General features: G+C 42.3%; 1 protein-coding gene across 1 annotated transcript in view; it reads left to right on the top strand.

The window, feature by feature from the left end:
• Nucleotides 1–24,092, top strand: part of SLC7A14 (solute carrier family 7 member 14) — an 80,073-nt gene that overhangs the window by 11,332 nt on the left and 44,649 nt on the right. Inside the window, exons 2-4 of the mRNA XM_056808481.1 lie at nucleotides 3,277–3,549; nucleotides 4,992–5,209; nucleotides 19,223–19,369. Of these exons, the coding sequence (XP_056664459.1) occupies nucleotides 3,277–3,549; nucleotides 4,992–5,209; nucleotides 19,223–19,369 (638 nt within the window). The remainder of the gene's footprint in view (nucleotides 1–3,276; nucleotides 3,550–4,991; nucleotides 5,210–19,222; nucleotides 19,370–24,092) is intronic.

Here is a 24,092-nt window from a genome sequence, read left to right as displayed (position 1 = left end):
TGACCAGCTTGTGTGTGAGGCCAGATTTGAACCCAGAAAGTGGAATTTTCCTGACTCCGAGTCTGGTGCTCTATCCACTGTGCCCCCTAGCTGTACCCAATAGTCAATAATTATTCATTACTGAAGAAGGTATCTCTTAAAGGAAGATGCCCAGTAAGTTAAAAGAATGAATCTCTAGTGATAGAAATCCAGCTACCATGACAGGTCATAATAATAGTAGCCAGCATTTATACAGCATTTTATACTTTGTGCAGTGTTGTACATATTTTATCTCATTATATCCTTATGATAACACTGTACGGTAGGTGTTATTATTATCCCCCATTTTACAGAGAAAGAAATTGAGCCATAGAGAGGTTAAATGACTTGGTCAGAGACTTATAGCTAGTAAGTGTCTAAAGCCAGATTCAAACTCAGGTTATTTTGGACTCCAGTGCATGTGGACAGTGATGAGTAAGGGGATCTGAGGATAGAAATATCCAGGAAATATCCAGGGAGGTCAGCAGAATATCAGGTTCAATTACCTGTAGGTTATGGCAAGGAGAAAAGGGGTCATGATGACCCTGCAGAAGACCCCTTGCCCTCTAGATTTGTCCCTGCTGGGTTATAAGAAAATTATAACCTTAAGAAACTTTCGTTTCTGTAGAGCTAATGCTACTGCTTTGGAGGGAAGAGCTTTTCTAGCAATCATATCTAACTCGTTTCCCACTTCTGGTGACAAAGGAGGGGAGAGGCTGAGGATCTGCCAAAGGATGCCCACCATGCCCCATCCTCATATCAATCACAGAGCAAGAAAGTTGCCAGCAATGGACAAGCCTAGAAAAGGAAGAGATGGACTCAACAGGGGGGAAGAGGAAAATCTAGAGCTCATAAACCTGACAGATCACAAAAAAGGCAGAAAAGAGGGTTTTTTTTCAAACTATTACACTATTACTCAGTGGCTTTCAATCTAAATTCAACAGAAGAATGAAATATCAATATATACTCAGATAACCCCAGAAAAAGGAAATGGATCTCAGGCTATCCACTAAGGTCAGAAAAGTAAAACAATCCTGAAGTAATGTGATGGGCAATAGGATGTATTGCTAACCAAACAAAGGAGAGGTAATCACAAAAAAGAAAATGCCTACATGAAACTGAAAAACTTCTGCACAAATAAAATTAATGCACCTAGAATAAGAAGTAGGATGGTGGGAGTGGTGGGAATCATTGTATCTAATTTCTCAGAGTTTGGTATTCAAGATGCATAAGCAATTCAGTTCCCAAACCTTCCCTTAACAAATAAGAGATCAAAGGATATACGTTCTTAAAAGAAGAAAGTAAATTATTAACAACCATGTAAAAGAATATTCCAAATCATTAATAATAAGAGAAATGCAAATCAAAACAATACTCATGTTTCACCTTATAGTCTACAAATCAGCACTCATGACAAAAGATTGGAATAGTCTTTGTTTGAAGGATTATGGGAAAAGGAGCACACTAATACATTGTTAGTGGAGTTGCAAGATCAGCATAGTTTTGGAAAACAATTTGAAATTGTGCATATTGAGTGAACAAAATTTTCAAACCCTTTAATCCAGAGATTCCATAACTAAGTTTATACCTCTAAGGAATTCATTATAAGAAGAAAGTACCCAAATACATGAGAATATTTATAGCTCCACTTTTGTGATAGCAAAGAACTGGATGGATTCCATTGATTGGAGAATGGCTAAACAAATTGTGGTATATAAATGTAATATAATACTACTGAGCTATGAAAATCAATAAATCTTATGAAAACATAGAAATATGGAAAAATTTTACATGATCTTATGCAGAGTGAAGTAAGCAGAGCCAAGAAAATTATGTATCCAATAACCACAAAAATATAAATTGAAAGAATAACTGCAAAACAACCAAAAGTAAATATTGCAGAATTATACAAAATAAATATAGCTCCAAAGAAATATGAAAAGATATCATTGCCCCATTTCTTTACAAAGGTGGGAGAGCCACAGTTGTGATACATTACACATCTTTTTCAGACTTTTATAATATGCCAATCAGTTTTGCTGATTATTTTTTCCTTTAAAACATTTTTCCATTTTTCTCTTTAAAATATTTTTCTTTTAAAAATATTATTTATTGGCCAGGGGTTTTAAGTCATATGCCAAAGGTCATGTAGAGTATTTGTAGTATCATAAATCCTCTGCCAGAGCCAATATTTATTTTACTATATCAAATAGGGGACGGCTAAGTGGCATAGTGGATAGAGTAACAGATCTGAGTTCAGATCTAGCCTCAGACACTTACTACACTCAACTTACTGGGTAAATTGTCTAACCCTGTTGGTCTCAGTTTCCTCATCTGTATAATAATCTGGAGAAGTAAATGGCAAACTATCTCAAGAAAACTCCAAATGGAGTCACAGAATTAGACACGTCTAAACAACATCAAATAGACTTCAACTCTAAATTTGGCATACCAAGTCAAAGAAAGCCTTCTTCCTCTTCCAATTAAGTTCTAGGATGATATTATTTGTATTTATTTTCTTTATATTAAATCTACATGTATTTGTGTGTCAATTTCACAGTGGCTAAGATATTTCATTGGTCTGTGTCTCGGTTTCCTCAATGGGATTGGACTAGATATCTCTCAAGATCCTTTCCTATTCCAAATTTATGATCCCATGATAGTTTTTGATGTATTGTATGAATCTCTGGGGCATAATTTTTTTAAATGAAACATGTATAATTTATTTATTTCAAATGGTGGCTTTCAGGAAGAGAGGAACAAGGAGAGAAATTTGGATGACATAAAATAGATATAAAAATTTGTAATAAAATAGTTACTCATTATTTAGGTTCATTTTATTGTTATTTCTACTTAAATCATTGTAGTTATTATGAATATGGTTTTTCTAGTTCCACTTTTATCTCTCTGAATCAGTTCATAGGAGTTTTCCTATGGTTCTCTAGATTCTTCATATTCATTATTTCTTATAGGGCAGTAATATGTTATGATGTTCACATACCACAATTTGTTTAACCATTTCCTAACCCATAGGTACTTTTCCCCCCAAGTCTTTGCCTCCCACAAAATGACTCATTTTGCATATATGGTGCCTCCCTTTCTGTCATTGACCAAGCTGAGAAGTCTAAAAAGGGCTCATATTTGTAAAGTTTATATTCCTCTAAGTATAGCAGTCTTTCAAGTAAGGACCATTTTTGTATCTATAAAGCCCAAGATGAATAACAACCTAAGGCTTTCCTCCCTTTCTAAACATTCAAGTATCAAGGAAATGTCCTATTTGTGTGCCCCATGCAGGTGTCTGCTATGCTGAATTTGGAGTTCGAGTCCCCAAGACCACTGGGTCAGCCTATACCTACAGCTATGTTACAGTGGGCGAGTTTGTGGCATTTTTTATTGGCTGGAATCTGATCCTGGAGTACCTGATTGGCACCGCAGCAGGGGCCAGTGCCCTGAGCAGTATGTTTGACTCCCTGGCAAACCATACCATCAGTCGCTGGATGATTGACAGCGTGGGGACTTTAAATGGCCTGGGTAAGAGTCCAAGAGAAGAAACATGGGTCCTTATATAGCCATTTGTCCAGATCTCTTGCAACAGCAATTTCCTGTAAGATTTCACTCATTCTACCTCTTAATTCCAATCAATATTTATTAAATCCCTGCTGCATGCTAGGCACAATGAAGAAAAAAGACAAATAAAACAAAAATCTAACCTACAAAAGTTTGTAATGTAGTTCAAATGAATTTAATTCATCCTGCTTGATACCACCAAAAGACATACTTCTGATCACAAAGGAGGCTGGACCCAAGTTTGAAGGTCCTTAAATATTAGCCTCTTTTCATCCCTAGAGTCTGATCTCATAATTTTTAAGTTCCAGAAGACCTGGGTAAAATCTGGTTCTTCAGAATATTTCTACAATAGCAGGAAAGCCTCATAGGATCATGACTACCTCTAGAGCCAGAAAGGAGAAGCCAGCACCCTTATTTTGCAGAAGAAACTGAGACCAAGAAATTACTTCCCTAAATTGGTAAATATCAGAGATGAGATTTGAACCAAGGTCCACTGATTATCACCAATGTTATGTTGATACAGTCCTTAAAAGTTTGCAAAATGGCAGCTAGATGGTGCAATATTGCATAGGACTTAAGAGTGAGGAAGACTGGCACATGTTATGCAAATGTTGAATGTAATTATTATCAAGCACCTACTATGTGCCAGGCACTTTACCAAGTGCTAAGGATACACAGACAAAACAAAAAATAGTTCCCACCCTCAAGGAGCTTACATTCTATTTTCCATTGTCTTTGCACACTCATCCACGTGGACTGAAAGAAATCTGCTGTTGCCACACTCTTCAACTCCATCTTCAATAATCTTTTTCAATTTATGAGAACTTAAAAAGGAAATGGGGAAATGGTGGAACCAAAAGAAGGATCTGACATTTTTAGTTAATCATACTACAAAATCTTACAAGTAGGAGCTAAGAGGGTTCTGCCACATAAATGTGATATCAAGAAGTCAAGCTTTTAAAGCACTTTAAGGATAACAAAGCACATCTTTCATAACAAGGGAAATGGGGAGTACAATGACTTCTTATCTCTATTTTTCAGATAAGAAAGCTGAGGCTTAGAGAAGGGATCCCTAGTAAATTAGCTGGCAGGTGTAAGAGCTGCAATTATAATCTTCTGACTTCAAGTCTAGCACTATTTCATGAAAACCAGTAGATGGTTTTTTTATGTACCTCAACCTGTCTACAGATAAACCATATAGCTACATATGGGCTACAACATATGTGTACATTTACCCACACCCATACCGGTAGGATTTTGAGTCTTCTCTGTTCCGTGGTCTATTCTGACCAATATTTCTCTCAAGAGCATGAAGTGGTATGTCCCATTGTGGGATGCCCATGACCATTTTTCTCTGATTTCTCTGATTACGAAAGTAATTGGCGCCCACCTCCTCTGTATTACAGGGAAAGGAGAAGAGTCATATCCAGACCTGCTAGCCCTTGTCATTGCTGTCATTGTGACCGTCATTGTTGCCCTGGGGGTGAAAAATTCCGTGGGCTTCAACAATGTCCTCAATGTGCTTAACCTGGCCGTATGGGTGTTTATCATGATTGCTGGGCTTTTCTTCATCAATGGAAGCTACTGGGCTGAAGGACAGTTCCTGCCTCATGGATGGTCAGGGGTAAGTTTCTACAGGAGAAACTTGATTTCCCATTCCTGACATTCATTAGCTGTCTGATCTTTGGCAGGTCAATCAACAAGCATGTTTTAAGTACCTACTGTGTGCCAGACACTTGCTTGGTACCAGGGATGCCAAAAAAAATAGGATGAAATACTCTCTGCCTTCAGAGAACTTATGTTCAAATGGACATGGATATATGAACGTATATATATATATATACACACATATGAGTAGATACAGAATAAATAGCAAATAAATGAGTTAATTAAATGCAAGGGACTAGGGAAGGAGCACACTAAGACCTGGAAGGATCAGAAACAGCTACATGTAGAAGGTGGTAGACCTCTCTGAGGCTCGGTTCTTTCAGCTAAAAAATGGGGACAATCATGACTGCACAATCTCCCTGACTAGGTTATAAATGGGTGTCAGAGGTTTTACAAATATCAATACTGTGGGTGTCAGCTGTTCCTTTCAGAAAGGACATTGGAGGAATGTCTGGTTCACCATTCACAAGATGACCCAGAGGCTTAGTACATGGATTTCACAAAATTTGCCAGAAAATCCTCCATGGGTGGTCACTAAGTGCCTCCTAAGACACTTGGTCAGTTTTGCTAGTTTAGAGTTTGCTGAAAGTGGTGTCCCCTCAAGGATGAGGCAGTGTGGCGTAGTTGAAAAAACAATGGACCTAAGGAATCCAAAATGGCTCAGTGGATGGAGATCCAGGCAGAATTGAGATGTTCTGGGTTCAAATCTGACCTCAAACATTTTCTAGTTTCGTGAACCTGGACAAGCCACTTAATCCCTGTTGCCTAGCCCTTATTGCTCTTCTGCCTTAGAACCAAAACTTAGTATTGATTCTAAGACAGAAAGTGGGAATTTTTTTTTGTTTTAAAAGTTTAAGAAAAAAGGATAATGGATCCAACCAAAAGCAAATGTTTTAGGTTCGAATCCCAGTTTCATTGCTTACTGGATATGTGACCTTGGGACAGTAACTTCTCAGATTCCTCATCTGGAAAATGATAAGGTTTGTTCTAGGTGACCTCTATGGTCCTTTGCATCCCTAATCTACAGTCTAACAGAGTGCAGACTCAGAATGGCAATGTTATTTCTCCAAGGTTCCAGAGTAAGAGGGCTAGTATTTGAACCCAGGTTCTCTGATGCCAAATCAAGGGCTCTAAGTAAGGGTAGTTGGACTGGATGTCTTCTCATGTCACTTCCAATTCGAATCTATGATCCCATGACTAGAGTCCACGTGGGAGGACATGAGGTCATTTTTTATATTTACATTGAAGTTCTGCTGATGGAGTGAAAGAGGCTCCAAGATGACCCCTGAAAGCTCTAGGAGCAGACCTGCCAAATGGGAAATTCCTAGATCACACTGTTTTACTCTTCTCATCCAGACATAAGAAATGGAATAATAGTTCAAAGATAAGTGAAGAAAGCACTAAAATGATGTCGTTTATTGGCCTGCTTTGGCCAGCCTTTCAAGTTCCCCATTTTAAGATTCCCTCATCCATTAGATGGGGATGGCAGGTACTAGACACCAGTTACTTTTAAGGAAAGAGGAGGAATTGTTTTTGAAAAGAGTTAAAAAGAATATGGTGTGATAGTTAACAATTGTAATGATGGATGAGTCACACTTCAATGTAGAATGTTCGGCTATTAAGTTTTTATTTCCCTAAACAACCTCACAGTGACATAATTATAGACTCTTGGCACTGGAACGGATTTTTAAAGATCCTTCACTGCATTCCCTAGCCTTCAAACAAGATTACTCTGGAACCATCCCAGACCAACAAGGATGTCTTCTGTTTATTAACTTCCCCAGACTCCTAGAACAGAGGGACAACTAGGTAGCCCAGTGGATTGAGAGCCAGGGCCAGAGACAGGAGGTCCTATGTTCAATCGGACCTCAGACACTTTCCAGCTGTGTGACCCTGGACAAGTCACATAACCCCAATTGCCTAGCCCTTACCACTCTTCTGCCTGGAATACCTAGTATCAATTCTAAGACAAAAATAAGAGTAGTTTTTTTTTAAATAATCATTCTAGTACTAAAAGGTTCTCTAGAGGAAGTCTAATCCAATCCCACCGTATCTCAACTGAAAATCCTCTCTACATCCTTACCAAGAGGTGACCATTCAATCTCTCCTTCAATTTCTTCAGTGATGGAAAGCTCACTACTTATAAAATACTTGCCTGGCACCTAATAAATTCTTACTGATTGACAGACTCGAAAAAGAATTTGTTTTGTGAGGGTAGGTAAATATGTGTCAGAGTGTATGTTGTGGGGGTTGTTGGGTTTTTTTAATTTGCTCTGTGTGGGGTAATTGGAAAGTCTGATTAATTTGTACACAATTTTTACTTGGAAAATTAAAAATAATTATTAAATATTGAGGCCAAACCCACTTCATGTTACTTATACCCACCAATTCAAATTTTGATCCAAGTTGTCTCCATCAGAGCCAAGTAGATTCAACCAGATTTAGTCTAGACCAACTAATCTAAGTCTAATCTTACTTCCATTTGACAGCTTTTCAAAATAACCCCCCTAAGTATGCCCTTCTCACTAAATATTCCAAGACTTTAAGTGTTCTTGACATCCCCATTGCCCTCTTCTGGAATGGCATCCCAATCCATCATTTTCTCTTTTAAAAAATGGCGCCTGGGGGTTCAGAACTGGCCTTGGACACTTCCTAGCTCTGTGACCCTAGGTAAGTCACTTAACCTCAGCTATCTAGGTCTTACAACTCTTGCAGAATCAATTCTAAGACATAAGGTAAGGGTTTAAAAAAAATAGCATCCCTGAAGGGAAGGGAATGTACTCATATTTCCTGATTTTTATATATTCATAGCCACCTTCCTCATGTCTAGCCTGAGTGACCCATTCTATAGCTTCAGCCCATTTCTTCGCAACCAGCCCTTGGTGAAATGGCCAAGGATTGTTTGTGATCCTTTACATCTTCTCATCCAAAAGGCTTTAGTCAATTCCGGTTTCTCACAATCTCCAGACAGCAAAATTTCAGCAACTTGAGTGTGCTTCATTGCCAGTCACTTTAAGGGTCTTTGGTAGTTGTTCTCTGATACCTTCTCATCCATCCTCAGGTGGGCCCACACCTGAGAATTCCAGGAAGGGGCAAATCAGGGTGTGAGTAAGAGTGAAGAATGAACTCAGAGATGAGTGCTTTTGATTTGATATAGTAGAAGAAAAATCAAATCTAAACCCAAAAAACTGGGTTCCGTTTCCAGCTCAACTACTTCCTCATTTTTATGGTATTGAAGAAGGCACTAAAACCTCAGTCTCTGACCTATAGAAAGGGGCCTGAGGATGGGCTAGTGGTCCATGACCAACATCCATGTCCTCGGATCTTATTTAGCATCCAAAGCCCAGGATCAGACTCACTTTTTTCATGATAGAAATTCATGGGCAGAGACTGAGTTTCTCTGCTGACCAGAGGACTATCCTGATATAGATATGAGGCTAAAGTTCCGTGTTTGATGAATGGGGCCAAATAGCTTTGATTTCTTCCCCGACTGTCCGTTGCATACCCAACTTCAGCTATGTTGCCGGTCTGGAGAGAGAGAGAGTGAATGGGCCACTGTAGGGCCACCAGCATAACAGGAAACTCAATGCCCAGGCGCTATTGATGAGAGAGTAAGCAACATCAGAATGAGACGTTCTTTCCTAGATATGGCCAATGTTGACATCTGTTTTGCTGGACTTTGCAGATTTGTTCCGAAGGTTTTCTCTTTCTTCTTCCTTTTTTATTGTTCAATGGGAAGGGAAAAGGAGAGGGAAAAAATAAAAGTTTGTTTTTAAAAAGTGAGCAAGAAGCACCATCTTTGCCTCTAAACATCTGATTCTGAAATGATTAAATATTATGATCAAGTAAAGGAATTAGGGAGTTCATGAGAAAGGAAATGGAGCACTTGGGGTAAGAGCAAGAAATATGAGGCAAAGTGGAGGAGCAGGTCTGGAGAACTGAGTCCATTGAGGGAAATCAAGGTAAAGGAAGAAGGATGAGGATGGAGGATGAAGTCCTCTAGCATGAAGCAGGAGTTGTGGAGCCAAGACTGTGAGCTGGGCCCTCTACTTGTTGAAGAAAGAAGGAAGATGTCCCTGGGGCATGATATTCCCTCCGGATCTGAATAGGGAACAAATTTGGATAGTGTGAGTCATAGACACAACATTCACATTTGCAAGTGAAAAGTACTGAGAGGGACAACTTACACAATGGATGACCATCAGAATCCAAAAATCTCTTGATGTGAAAAGATTAGACGGAAACTAACTGAAATGCAATTGGGAGAAATGTCATATTAGAGTTGGTTTTTAAAATCAAATACAAGGTAGAATAGACTCTAAACGATCACCCTGGTGCAAATATCAATAATATGGAAATAAGTCTTGATCAATGACGCATGTAAAACCCAGTGGAGTTCCTTGTTGGCTATGGAGGTGGGAGGGGAGGGAAAGAATAAGAATCATGGAACCATGGAAAAATATTCTAAATTGATTAATTAAATTTTTCAAAAAAAAATACAAGATAGGGAAGGTTAAAAAAAATAAAAGAAAATCTGATTCTGACACGATAGGTAGTTAACATATGTCAGGAGTTGAATTTATCCAATTAACATCATATAAGATCTTTGTGCAGAGCATGGACTTGGGTGCTGGGAGAGTTTGTATCAGGGTAGAGAACTCCCAGGGCAAAAGTCCCCTCTTCCAAAGCAGATCATCACCTTCCCTTTAATGAATAACATTAGGAAATCTTGGGAGCACAGAAAGGTTAGGTGACTAAGGGTCCAATGGCAAGCATGTATCAGAAGCTGGACTGGAACCCAGATCTCCATGAATCAGAGAGTGGCCCTCTATCCATTATGTCATGTTAATTTTCACTGCAAGAGATACAGGATGACAGACTCAAAACTGGGAAGAACCTTGAACACAATCTAGTCCAAATCAAGAGAAATCTAAGGTCAAAAGGTGCTGCAGTTTTTCCAAGGTAATATGGGTAGTCAGTGGCAGTGCCTGGATTTAAGTCCACTTCCTCTGACTTCAAATCCAGGGCTCTTTCTATTTTATCACACTACACTCCCCCAAAATAAATAAGACATGGTCCCAGGAGCAGGTAGGTGGCTCAGTGGATTGAGAGTCAGGCACAGAGATGGGAGGTCCTGGGTTCAGATCTAGTCTCAGACATTTCCTAGCTGTGTGACCCTGGGCAAGTCATTTAACTCCCCTTCTTAGTCCCTTTGCTGCACTTCTGCCTTGGAACTAATACACAGTATTGATTCTAAAATGGAATGTAAGGATTTTTAAAATAAATAAATAAGACATAGTCACTTGCCTTCAAAGGATTTTCATACAGATAGAATACAAATGAGCAAATAATGTGTTAAAGAGTTCTCATAAAGTACAATGAGAAGATCTGAGGGAGAAATCGTTTCCAAGTGAAGTTATCTGGGAAGATATTATAGAGAAAGAGTCATTTGAGCCATACTTTGAATGGTAAGTAGGTAGAAAACCAGCATTCAGATGCAGGAATGATATGAGCAAAGGGATGAAGAAAGAAATCACAGAATAGTTGCAGGGACAGAAATATATATGGTCTGGCTAGACTGTAGAATGTGAGGACAGAAGCAGTTGTCACAAGGCTAGAGGGCTCATCGAGACTCGGTTCATAAAGGGTCTTGAGTTCAAGGATCTGTAGTTTGATTTTAACCATCTTTTTGGCTCAGACAGAGCCAGCCCTGGATCTAGGCATTATGTGTTTTTCATTCCATCGTGCATCATCCTGCGAGTTAGCTTTTAAATGAAATTTCTCTGTGGGCTCCTGGCCACTTTTCCAATTTACTAAGGTCACTCTGAACCTGATCCTATTTTCCAAGATGCTGGATACCTGCCATCATTGTATCATCTCCGGGGTTAATGAGCTCGCTCTATATATTTCAGTAGCCAAGAATAGAAGAAGCCTTTGCTGAGAGCGCGGTGATCTCATGGATGAAGACATCCTCTCCATGCCATGCACATGTTTGCAACCCATCCTTGTCTACTCACCCCATTCAACGATTTTCCATGTCCTCTGCTAATGTCCACAGAAGGTCCACCCAACATTCTGGGGCGTTCTATCCTTTTTCTTGATATCACAATGGGGCTCAGTGACTGTCCATCCCTTGTCTTTCCCTCGCTCTTGCCCCAGATCCAGTTCTCTTTAGCACTCACATAATCTCTGATAACATACCTTACGTCATCGTTCCTTCATAATTCCCTCTGTGCACTGGATAAGTCTGCTCGTGCCTGCCACGTGCCTTTCCACTGTTCTCTGGGGGACCCTCCAGTTTAAGTCTTTGGAGACCCGAGAATTCTACAACTCAAAGCTTGAGGGATATGTTAGGCAAATACTTTGGGACACGAGTAAGATCTGTCACTTTTATAGGCTCTAGGCTGGCAGGTAGGAGGCACTGAAAATAAATATCTGTGGGGTGGGACTCATTTGCAGTGGTGTAGAGCTAGAAGGAATTACAAAAGAAGGAGCCAAGGTGTTGAGCTAGAAGGGACCTCAGAAGTCATCAAGACCAAACATCTCCTTGTCTTCATAGATTCATAGACAGGCAGACACCTAACAACCCTTTGGGTACAATTCTAATTTGACAGATGATGAAACTGAGGTGAAGTGATTTGCGTAATTGATATCTGAGGCAGGATTTGAACTCAGATTTTCCATAAGGACAGACCCATCCACTATGCCACTTACCTGCCTCATTTTACACTTGAGGAAACTGAGACCCAGTAAGGTGTGTTACTTGTCCAAGGTCAATCATACACAATAGCAGAATCATCATTCAGATTAAAGTTATTTAACTCTAGGTACTATATAGTTTTTTATACTTCACCAATGTCTCTCTTGGGCAGCTAGTTGGTGAAGCAGATAGAGCATCACACGTTGGTCAAGAGTCAAGGAGACCCAAGTTCAACTTTGGTCTCAAATAGTTACTAGCTGTGTAATCCCTTCACCCTGTTTGTCTAGGTTTCCTTTTCTACAAAATGAAGTTGGAAAAGAAGTGGACTAGTACTCCAATATCTTTGCCAAGAAAACCCCAAATGGGGTCACAGAGAGTTGGACATAACTGAAGAGACTGAACAACAACAAGAAGGTTTCTCACACTACGATGCCACAAAGTCAATCAGTTTGCAAATTTTGTCATTTCTCTCTCCACAGCAATTATCCTCTTCTCTCCATTCACACAATCACCACCCTAGTTCAAGCCTCCATCACTTTTTACCTGGACAACTTCCTAATTGGTCTTCCTACCTCGAGTCTCTCCCCTCTCCAATCCATCTTCCACACAGCCACCATGATGACTTTTCTCAGACCTGATTATGTCATCCTCTCCACACACTTAAGAACCCCCAGTTTGGTTTCAGATCAATTACAAAGTCTTTTGCCATTAAAAACTCTTAAAACTTGATTCCATTCATCCTTTCCAGTCTTCTTCCAAGTTCCCCCTTTAAACTCTCAAAATTCAAAGCCATATTGTCCTTCTTTTGGTTTCTCACATGTGATACTCCATCTCCTACTTCCCTTCATTTGTATTAGCTGTGCCCCTTGCCTGATTCCTGTGTAAATGTGGGCAAGCCACTACTTTGGGTTTCTCTTTCTTTGTCTGCAAAATAAGGGAGTTGGATTAGCTCAGCTCTCTCTAAGTCCTTGGTGTTCTAATTTCCTCATGGCCTCCATGGTGGTTCGAAAGAGTTAATGAGCATTGCATCCATCTTTTCTCCCCTTTTCCTCTCATGTCCTCATCCCCACCACCACCTTTCTCGGTTCTCATGAACTGAGGAACAGTTTATTCACTTACAAGATCTAGGTCAAATGCTTCTTTGGTCTTGAGCAGCTCAAGAAAAATAAACATCTCCCCCTACCACCCCTATCAAGTAACCACTGTCCCTCGGATGAACTCCAGCTACCATCTGTAATTCCTCAGCCTCCGGATGCTGTTTAATATGTATGTGCCTTATATTACTTGTTCCCGATGCTATCTTATGTAGTTTTCTTTAACCAAACAAGATATTTTCACTGTCCAAATAATTCCGGGGAAAAACAGTCCTGATAAGTGGAACAGAGAATGTCTACGATATCCAAACACAGCAAAAATTGTTTTGAATGTGCTCCGTATCACACTGCATTTATCATAACTTATTAACACATTCCCCCCATCACCGTGTGCAGGCTGCTAATGAGCAAGGGGGAGAGATGGCTACACATTCCCGTTCGTTTCAGAAATGGGTCCTTTTTAGCACTGGAAAGAAGCACACCAAGGCAGTTAATTGTGCACTCAGAGTCAGACAAGATGGCTCGCCAAAAGCTTGGCTCATCATTCATGGGCATTCACAAAGTCAGGCCAGCTTTCTGGACACACAGCTGGACACTTCAGAGTAGGTAGCATAAATGGCATGGCTGGTTTGGCCAGTTAATGAGGCATCAGCCTATCAAAACCTGAGGTCCATAGAATGACGATTGTATGTAAGGAAGGGCTTTCTGGAGTGATCCTGATTGGAATTGAAATATCAAACATTAAGTACCAACTGGATGCCCACCATTGTGTTGGGCTACAAAGGCAAAAACAAAAACCTCTGCCTTCTATTTTCTACCATGTTAAATCATGTATACCCAAGTGAAAGTACACAGTAAATGATGTGAATTAACAAAATAATATATGTGATCAAAGTAGACCAAGAGGCCATCTCATCCAATGCCCTCATTTTCCATTTAAGAAATCAAAGGCACAGGAAGTAAATCACTTGAATCACAGAAGTAGGAAGTATAAGAAGTGAGATTTGAACCCATCTTCTGTGTCCTGAAATAAGGAAATACAAAATAACTTGGGGGTGAAATTTCTAAAAACTAGGGGAAATTTTAAAAAGCTCTCCTGTAGGAAGGAATGGTTGAACTGAGCCATAAGTAGAATTAGGGTTCAAAAAAGGGAGAGATGAGGAGGGAAAACATTCCCAGTAATGCTTTAGGATTAGATATTTGGGGAATAGTTCAAGATTCCAGATAAATTAAAGTTAGAGACACCAACACCTTCAATGGCCTTGTCTAGAGGAATTATACCTGAGTGGGTCTAAAGTGATCCTCTGAGTTCCAGAAGCCATCACATTCACTCAAGAGACTGAAGCTTCCCATGCCTTGACTTTTAGTGACACTAGAAAAGGGTTGGCTGAAAGATGTAAATTCCATGAGGACAGATGCTGTCCCCTTTCTGTCTATATCCCTAGTCCCATGTTGGTGAACCTATGGCACATGTACCAGAAGAGGCTGCTCCCATCCCCCTCTTCACCACACCTGAGGACATTTTTCCCATCACCCACCCCTCTGCCCAGCAGCCCAATGGGAGCACTTCCTCCTCCTCATCTGGGGTAAGGGGGTGGTTCACAGGCAGCATGAGGGTTGCAGTTTGGACACAATCTCTAAAAGGTTCACTATCACTGCCCTAGCCCATTGCTTAGGGTCCAGGATGTAGAATGTGTGCTTAGTAAATACTTATTGAAAGTGTTCACTGCAAACTACCAAACAGAAACTCCAATGAAGTCATAAATGTTACAAGATGGTGTAAAGGAAAGCCAACCTTGGAGCCAGCCTGTGTGACTCTGGACAAGTCACCTCTACCCATTCGAACTTCCTTCTCCTTCTCTGGAAAATGAAAACACTCATATCTGTTATTTCATTACTTACCCAAGGGGTCATCTAGGTAGCTCAGTGGACTGAGAGCCATGCCTAGAGACAGGAAATTCTGGGTTCAAATCCAGCCTCAGACATTTCCTAGCTGTGTGACCCTGGGCAAGTCATTTAACCCCCATTGCCTAGCCCTTACCACTCTTCTGCCTTGGAGCCAATATACACTATTGATTCTAAGGGGGTTTGTTTTTAATACTTACCTGGCAGCAGAGATTCAGGTGACTTAATGTAAGTAAAGTGATTTACAAATTTCAAAGGACTCTAGAAATGTCAGCCATTACTATCATCATCATCATCATCATCATCATAAGTAGAAACTTTCCCACAGTGTAGAAATCTTCTCTCCAGCATTCCACAAAGATGGCTATCCAACCTCTGCTTGATTCTAGAACTGGAGGACTTGAATACAGATCTCTCACCTTTATGCCCACTTTCTGTGCCTTCTCAGGAAAATAAGGCAGGTGGATTAGGAGGTCTCCGAGGTCCCTTCCAGTTCTAGTTCTGAAATCCTACAAAGCTGTGACAAAGTCCATCAAGAGGAAGCCACAGTTTCTTTGTGATGCAGCCCCTTTTCCTCTCTTTCTGAGCTCTTCACACTGGGCTGGAATCCCACTAGCCTCTACTTTGCTCCCTAGGGACCTTGGCTTGCCTTCTGAAGCCATGCAAAAAGAGTCCACTCACTCTGTCCCAGGGCAGCCCTGAGAACCTGGGAAGGCAGCTGCTCCAAAGGGTGATGCTGAGGTGATGGAGATTAGGGGGGCTGGGGCCCTGGGAGCTGGGGGCTGATTCTGAATAGAGGCAGGAGGCATGGAAGCTGGGGCAGGGAAGGGCAGGGAGCAGCCAGTCCCCATGTCCTCTCTCCCCTAAAAGAGAGACAGAAGGCACGTGCTAAAGTTCATTGTCTACTTTAGGCTGCCGCTGGTGTCATGACCATACGAGTCTATTAATTCTACTTTAATGGGTTCTCTGGCGGAGAAAATAACCCCTCAGATTAGTATGAGAAGTGACATGCTTCAATTTATGAAATCACAATCCCACTCATCTCCTGAAGACAGCTGTCAGAGACAAGAACCCTCCCTTAGGTACTCCAGCACCACCTCCACTTCTGCAACGCCCTCACACCTACCACACTGCCATCTTCCTTGTTCTCTCCATCACCCCCCACCCACAAAAGGGCATCATCAGTTTGCCAAAGAAAGTGGCCAGCTCCCAGCCCGAGAAAAAGGCAGGACAAGAGTCCAAACCTCCATAAAGGGCCAATGATCGCCTCTCCACTTGCCTGAGAGTTGGAAATTCATGCAGATTATTCCTGGGCAGGAAGCAGGGAAGATGAGCATTTGTTAAACCCCTACTAGTCACGGGGGGGGGGGGGGGGGGGGGGGGGGGGGTAAAAGTAGCAGAGAGGCAAATTTTAGCTTGGTGTCAAGAAAAACTTCCCAACAATAATAGCTAACATTTACATGGTGTTCACTATGTCCAGGCACTGTGCTAAGCCCTTTACGAATGTTATCTCATTTGATACTCACAATGGAGGTAGGTGTTATTATTATTATTCCTATTTTACAGATGAGAAAACTGAGGTAAACAGAGGTCTAGCTCAGAGGGGAGATAGGGAAGGAAGGAAGGAAGGAAGGAAGGAAGGAAGGAAGGAAGGAAGGAAGGAAGGAAGGAAGGAAGGAAGGAAGGAAGGAAGGAAGGAAGGAAGGAAGGAAGGAAGGAAGGAAGGAAGGAAGGAAGGAAGGAAGGAAGGAAGGAAGGAAGGAAGGAAGGAAGAATGGAAGGAAGGAAGAATGGAAGGAAGGAAGAATGGAAGGAAGGAAGAATGGAAGGAAGGAGGAGGGAGGGAAGGAAGGAAGGAAGGAAGGAAGGAAGGAAGGAAGGAAGGAAGGAAGGAAGGAAGGAAGGAAGGAAGGAAGGAAGGAAGGAAGAATGGAAGGAAGGAAGAATGGAAGGAAGGAAGAATGGAAGGAAGGAGGAGGGAGGGAAGGAAGGAAGGAAGGAAGGAAGGAAGGAAGGAAGGAAGGAAGGAAGGAAGGAAGGAAGGAAGGAAGGAAGGAAGGAAGAATGGAAGGAAGGAGGAGGGAGGGAAGGAAGGAAGGAAGGAAGGAAGGAAGGAAGGAAGGAAGGAAGGAAGGAAGGAAGGAAGGAAGGAAGGAAGGAAGAATGGAAGGAAGGAAGGAAGGAAGGAAGGAAGGAAGGAAGGAAGAATGGAAGGAAGGAGGAGGGAGGGAAGGAAGGAGGAAGGAAGAATGGAAGGAAGGAGGAGGGAGGGAAGAAAGAAGGAAGGAAGGATGGTAGGAAGGAAGAATGGAAGGAGGAGGGAGGGAGAGAAGGAAGAAGGAAGAGAAGGAAGAAATTCTGCTAGTGCTCTGTGATCTTGGGCACAGGATCTGTGTGCCTTAATGTCTTAATCTGTAAAACGGAGAGAATAATACCTCTAATACTTCCCTCAAGTAGTTATATACAGTCATAAGTAAGTTAATATGTTTAAGATGATACATATTTTCGAGAGTCCGCCTCGGGGGGCTTGTCCAAAAAGCTGCTCCTGGGCAGCCCCAGCTCGCTGAGTCCGTTCTCCAAGCGCATTAAGCTCGAGAAGGAGTTCGACCTGCCTGCCACCGCGATGCCCAACACCGAAAACGTTTACTCCCAGTGGCTCGCCGGCTACGCCGCGTCCCGGCAGCTCAAAGACCCCTTTCTCAACTTCGGAGACTCCAGACAATCGCCTTTTGCTTCGTCCTCAGAGCACTCGTCGGAGAATGGCAGCTTGCGCTTCTCCACGCCCCCCGGGGAGATGGACGGAGGCATTTCGGGCCGCAGCGGCACGGGAAGCGGTGGGAGCACTCCGCATATTAGTGGCCCGGGCCCTGGCAGGCCCAGCTCAAAAGAGGGCAGACGCAGCGACACTTGTTCTTCACACACCCCCATTCGGCGTAGTGCCCAGAGAGCTCAAGATGTGTGGCAGTTTTCGGATGGAAGCTCGAGAGCCCTTAAATTCTGAGAAAATTTGATGCCCTCCCCCCCACCCCCCACCCAAGGCAGGGTGGGATGTCCTGCCGCCCAGCCGACATCAGAGCGTGGTCCGTCATCCTGCTAGTTTGTGATGTTTTCTGACAGTAGCCTCCAAGAAGCCGTCGTGTGAAGACAGAGTCCTGCGGAGTCCTTCCCATTTGGGCCTGCAGTGCCATTTTATTTATATTTTTTAATAAAAAAAAAACAAAAAAAACAAAAACAGAAACAAAAAAAACCCAGAATCGCATTGGAACAGTGAATCAGTCCCATGTTACAGGGCCCGTTGGCCGTCACCATCTTTGAGTGACTCCCAAGCCCTCTTGAAACCAGCCAATTTAATTACCTGTACTGTGGAAAAGAGCATGAGTCCCCCAACCCATTGTTTCTATACATTCTACGTTGTCTTTTAAAACTTGTGCTTAACATTGACACAATAAATGTTGGAGCTTTAAAAAAAAAAAAAAAGATGATACATATTTTCAAGTCTTACTGATTAAGAAGAGAAGTAAGGGAGAGAGAGAGGGAGACAATTTGAATATTATAATTTCAGAAAATATATGTAAAGAATTGTTATTATGTGTAATTAGGAAAACAAAATATTAAATACAAAAGGAGAGAGGAAGTGAGATATAGTGGAGATAAAGCCAGTCCCAGAGGCAGCCTATCCTGAGTTCAAGTTTCACTTCTGGCACATTCTGATTATGTGACTCTAGGCAAATCACTTAACATCTTGGGGACCCAGGTAACCCCAAAAGTCTATAAGTTGCAGAACCACATGAGCTCTTCGTTGAGAAGATCTCAGCAAGGAGCTTCTCACCCCAAGGAAATCACAACTCCAGTCCACTCAAAAAAAAAAATAGAATAAGAGAATCCATAATAACAGGAAGCTACTATGGATTTAATGAATTGCTACTTTATTCCTCACCCTAAGGTCTAAAACCATTTGAAAAACAGAAATGTAGGACATCCTAAAAGTCTTTGAAAAGCTTTGGTCATTAAAAACCGTTCTAAGACTTTGGGGACACCCTGTATTTCTAAATTCAAACAATCATTTGGACAACAGGATAGGTATTTGCTTATTTATGGATCTGCAGAAGCTACCTGGTCCTCAGACCGCACAATGGACAGGACCTTTGGGCCTGTCCATCGTTTCTGACTCTTAAGTCCCGTCTGTGGCACCAGTGGTAGGTGTGCTCCTTTTCGTAGCTTTAAACTAAGATCGCTCTCTTGTGACTCTCCATGTTCCTTCCCCATCCAGGTTCTCCAAGGAGCAGCAACTTGTTTCTATGCCTTCATTGGCTTTGACATCATCGCCACGACGGGGGAAGAAGCGAAGAATCCCAATACATCCATCCCTTATGCCATCACCGCCTCCCTGGTCATCTGCCTGACGGCATATGTGTCTGTAAGTACTAAGAATCACAAAACCAAGGGAGGGATGGGAGTGGGAGGAAAATGCAGCTGGGGTCCTCTTGGACCTCCTTCCATTTTCTCATTTCAGAAAAGCAACTCTGAGTCTGTGTTTTCTTCTCTGCTCATTTCTGATTTTTTTTTTTGTATTGGTGTCTTTGACTTTTACAACATCTCCATTTTTTTTAACTCTTACCTTCCATCATAGAATAAATACTGTGTATTGGTTCTAAGGCAGGAGAGCAGGATGGGCTAGGCAATGAGGGTTAAATGACTTGCCCAGGGTCACCCAGCTGGGAAGCATCTGAGACTATATTTGAACTCAAGACCTCCTATCTCTAGGTCTGTCTCTCATTCCAAAAAGAAAATGAGGAAGAAAAAAAAAGAAACTCGGCAAAACTAACCAATATATAAACAAGTCTGACGGCACTTACAATAGCTTGTGCCCCTAGTCCTCTACTTCTGTAGAGAAGATAAGTTGGATATTCCCAAAGACTGAACAGGGTTCACATTCAGGATTGCGTTCTTTCCATTTACACTGTTGTCCACTATGACCCTCTATGACTTGCATCAAATCAGTATAGCTGAGATGGTAGGATATTGGACTATGTGGGTTCAGCCTTGAGTCCTGTTGCATAAAACCCTGGGTTCGAACACCGGAGGATCATCTACACATCTTGTTCCAAGGGACAGTGGGTACAGGTAGCCAGGAACTCAGGAATGTTTTTGAGACTTGAGATTCACAGCATTTGTTATAGTCGGTTTCTATCAGAGACATTTCTGCAGTGGTCCCTTTTGACCTTGGACTCTGTCATTTCTAGACAGCATCCTCAGAGCCTCTCTCTCTGCTGAGGCTATCTTCTTCAACCCCCCCCCCTCATTTGGGGCAGCTAGGTGGTTCAGTGGATAGAGAGCCAGACCTTGGAGACTGAAGGTCCAGGATTCAAATCTGGCCTCATATACTTCCTAGCTGTGTGACCCTGGGCAAGTCACTTAACCTCAATTGCCTAGCCCTTTCTACTCTTCTTTTTCTTTTAACCCTATACTATCTATTGGTTCCAAAGCAGAAGAGTGGTAAAAGCTAGGTAATGAAGGTTAAGTGACTTGTCCAGGGTCACACAGCTAGGAAGTGTCTGAGGCCAGATTTGAATCTTGAACCTCTGGTCTCTAGACCTGGCTCTCAATCCACTGAGCTACCCAGCTGCCCCCCTCCCTTACTACTCTTCTGTTTTGGAACTAATACCTAATATTGGTTCTAAAATGGAAAGTAAGACTTTTTTTAACCCATCATTTGATTTAAATTGAAATATGTCTCCTTCAGTCTGGTCTCTAGACCAGAGTGTCTCTGGAAAATACTTTAGGTTTGGGATGCTGTCCAAGGCAACAGGCAGTAATGGGTGTGCAAGGCAAAGGCATTGTTTAGCCCCCATGTAAGTTCACATCAATGCACTTCTGTCTTTGGAACCCGCCACTGCAATAAAATCAGACCAGGCTGCAAAGAGAGGAAAAAGTAAATCAGCGTGTCATCCGGAGAATCTAAGAAGAGCACCAGCCTCTCCCTGCTGTAGAGTAGAGCTGTACCTAGGAATTTCTGAACCTGAGTGAACACCACCAACTTAACCCAAGACAATACAAGCAATAAGCAGCCAAAACAGGATACAGAGAGACACAACTCCTGAGACAACTGTGAGAGAATGCTTCTTGGAAGACTGCCATAGGGAAAGGAGGGAAACTGGTGAACTGGGGGAGGAGCCCACAGTGCCCCACCATCCCGTAGCCTCCCCTTTTCACAAATTATCTTTGCTAAAGAAGAGCTAAGTTCTGTTGTTTCTATGTTTCTGAAGGATTGCAAGAACTATGTCAGTACCCTAAGACAAAGCCCTTATCACCCCACCCTCATGATGGTTTTGTCTTCCAAACTGTCTACAACTACTCATCATTTTTTGCCTAGTTTATTCCATCTGGTCCCTTCCTCATGTGGCATCAACACTAATTAATCCCTTGAGGCTCTTCCCCAGATGTGTGAGACCCCCATCTTTATCTCCTACGGTCCATATGCAGATGCCATGGGCAAAAAGACAGGAATGTCTATAACTAAGAATGCACTAATATTTTTTAAAACTTTACCTTCCGGACTTCCAGTCAAGATGGTGGCTTAGAGAAAACTAAAGTTCAGATCTCCGGAAACCATTCCCTACCGAACTCAAACTATATGCTCCTAAGGCACCGAAATTCAAAACGAACAACAGCATAGACCCCAGGAATCCTCCTCCTGGACCTGGACCTGGACCAAAAGGTACGGCCCCCCCAAAAGCCAGAACACGAGATCACTCGGACCTAAGGGGTAGGCAGAAGGAAGGTCCCAGGACCCATCCCCCCAACCCAGAGCTCTGAGTCTGCTGAGTCCGAGGCAGCAGAGGGAACCTCAGAGCCTCAGGGCCGGCAATCCTGAAGGCCACTTCCTCGACCCAGTCGAGGGGGCACCCAGACAGCAGGGAAACAGAGAGAGACTGGGGGGGGAGCCGGTAGCCCTCTGACCGGATCCTTCCATCTGAGTCTCACCGAAGGTCCCTGCCTCAGGGCATACTCAGTCTGAGGTTAATCCTATCACCAGCCCTCAGAGCTCCAGGAAGCCACGGCCCCTCCCCCCTCAGAGAGCAGGGTCCTCTGAAACAACAGTAACCCTCAGGGCTGGCAAAAGAGCCTCGGGAGCCGGCTATTCTGAAGACCACATCCTGAAAACAACCTGACCCAGTCGAGGGGGCACCCAGACAGCAGGGAAACAGAGAGAGATGGGAGGATCCTATAGCCCCCTGACCAGATCCTTCCATCTGAGTCTCACCGAAGGTCCCTGCCTCAAAGCATACTCAGTTCAACCCAGAGAAAGTTACTCTTATCAGGAGCCCTCGGAGCTCCGGGAAGCCGTGGCCCCTCCCCCCTCAGAGTGCTGGCTCTCCTGGCCGGCTAAGGCACAGAAACAAACATCCCTCGGAAAGGGCCGAGCCAGGCTCAGAGCGTGGAAGTAAGGCAACGGAGAAGCATCGGGAGGGAACCGAGGAGGACAGTAACAAGGAAACACCAACAATTCCTGGCTTCCCCAGGAAGACAGTACAACAACTGCATAGAACGGACAATCTGCCTAGGGCTAAAACCTCTGAACACCAGACAGAGATAAGAAAAGCTAGTCCTCCCCACTCAGATAGAGATGGCAAACTCCACAGAAGCACAAAAGCCCCAAAATTCCAAGAAAAAACAAGAAGAAGGGGGCGACTTTGGACACATTTTATGGAGCAAAAATACAAAATACAGAGAAGATAGAAGGGGAAACACAAGCAAATGCTCTGAAACCTTCCAAAGGAAATGGAAACTCTCCACAAACCCATGAAGAATTTGAATCGGAAAGGATCAAAAAGATGGAAGCCCTCTGGGAGGAAAAGGGGGAAATAATGCAAAAGAAATTCATGCAGCTACAAAACCAGTTTGACCAAAGTGAAAAGGAAAACCAGGCTTTAAAAGTCAGAATCAGGCAACTCGAAGACAACGAGCAAGAATTAATAAAGCAAAGCCAAAAGACCAAGAAATTAGAAGAGAAAATAAAATATCTCACTGACAAGGTGACAAACTTGGAAAATAGAGGAAGAAGAGATAATTTAAGAATAATTGGACTTCCAGAAAATCCAGAAATAAACACCAAACTCGACATCGTAATACAAGATATAATCAAAGAAAATTGCCCAGAGATTCTAGAACAAGGGGGCAATACAGCCACTGACAGAGCTCACAGAACACCCTCTACACTGAACCCCCAAAAGACAACTCCCAGGAATGTAATTGCCAAATTCCAAAGCTTTCAAACAAAAGAAAAAATCCTACAAGAAGCCAGAAAAAGACAATTTAGATATAAAGGAATCCCAATCGGGGTCACACAAGACCTTGCAAGTTCTACTCTGAATGATCGTAAGGCATGGAACATGATTTTCAGAAAGGCAAGAGAGCTGGGCCTTCAACTAAGAATCAGCTATCCAGCAAAACTGATTATATACTTCCAAGGGAAAGTATGGGCATTCAACAAAATATAAGATTTCCAAGTTTTTGCAAAGAAAAGATCAGAGCTCTGTGCAAAAAAAAAAAAAAGACAAAGAGCATGGAATACCTGAAAAGGTAAATATGAAGGAAAGGGAAAAGGAGAAAAATGTTATCTTTTTCTTTTACCCAAACTCTCTTCTATAAGGACTACATTTATATCAATCTATGTATACTAACATGTGGGGAAAATGTAATGTGTAAATAGGGGGAAAAGAAAGGCCAAATAGAATAATCTTTCTCACACAAAGATTCACACGGGAAGGGGAGGGGAAGAAAACTCCTATAAGAAGGAGAGGAAGAGACGGTTTTTTACTTAAACCTTAATCTCAGGGGAATCAACCCTGAGAGGGAAGAACATCCAGATCCATTGGGATCTTGAATTCTATCTTACCCAACAAGGGAAGGGAGAAGGGAAAACCAAGGAGGGTAGGGGGGAGGGAACACAAAAAAGGGAAGGAAGAAAAAGGGGGAGGGGGAGGGAACAGAAAGGGAGGGACTAGAAAGGGAAACATATCAAGGGAGTGGACAAGGGGGACTGATTTAAAGTAAATCACTGGACTAAAAGGTAGAGCTGAAGAATAAAGGTTAGAATTAGGGAAGGATATCAAAATGCCAGGGAGTCCACAAGTGAC

The sequence above is a fragment of the Monodelphis domestica genome, chromosome 8 (assembly GCF_027887165.1).
Source record: "Monodelphis domestica isolate mMonDom1 chromosome 8, mMonDom1.pri, whole genome shotgun sequence".
Classification (NCBI taxonomy): domain Eukaryota; kingdom Metazoa; phylum Chordata; class Mammalia; order Didelphimorphia; family Didelphidae; genus Monodelphis; species Monodelphis domestica.
This window is presented reverse-complemented; position numbering and strand designations above follow the sequence as displayed.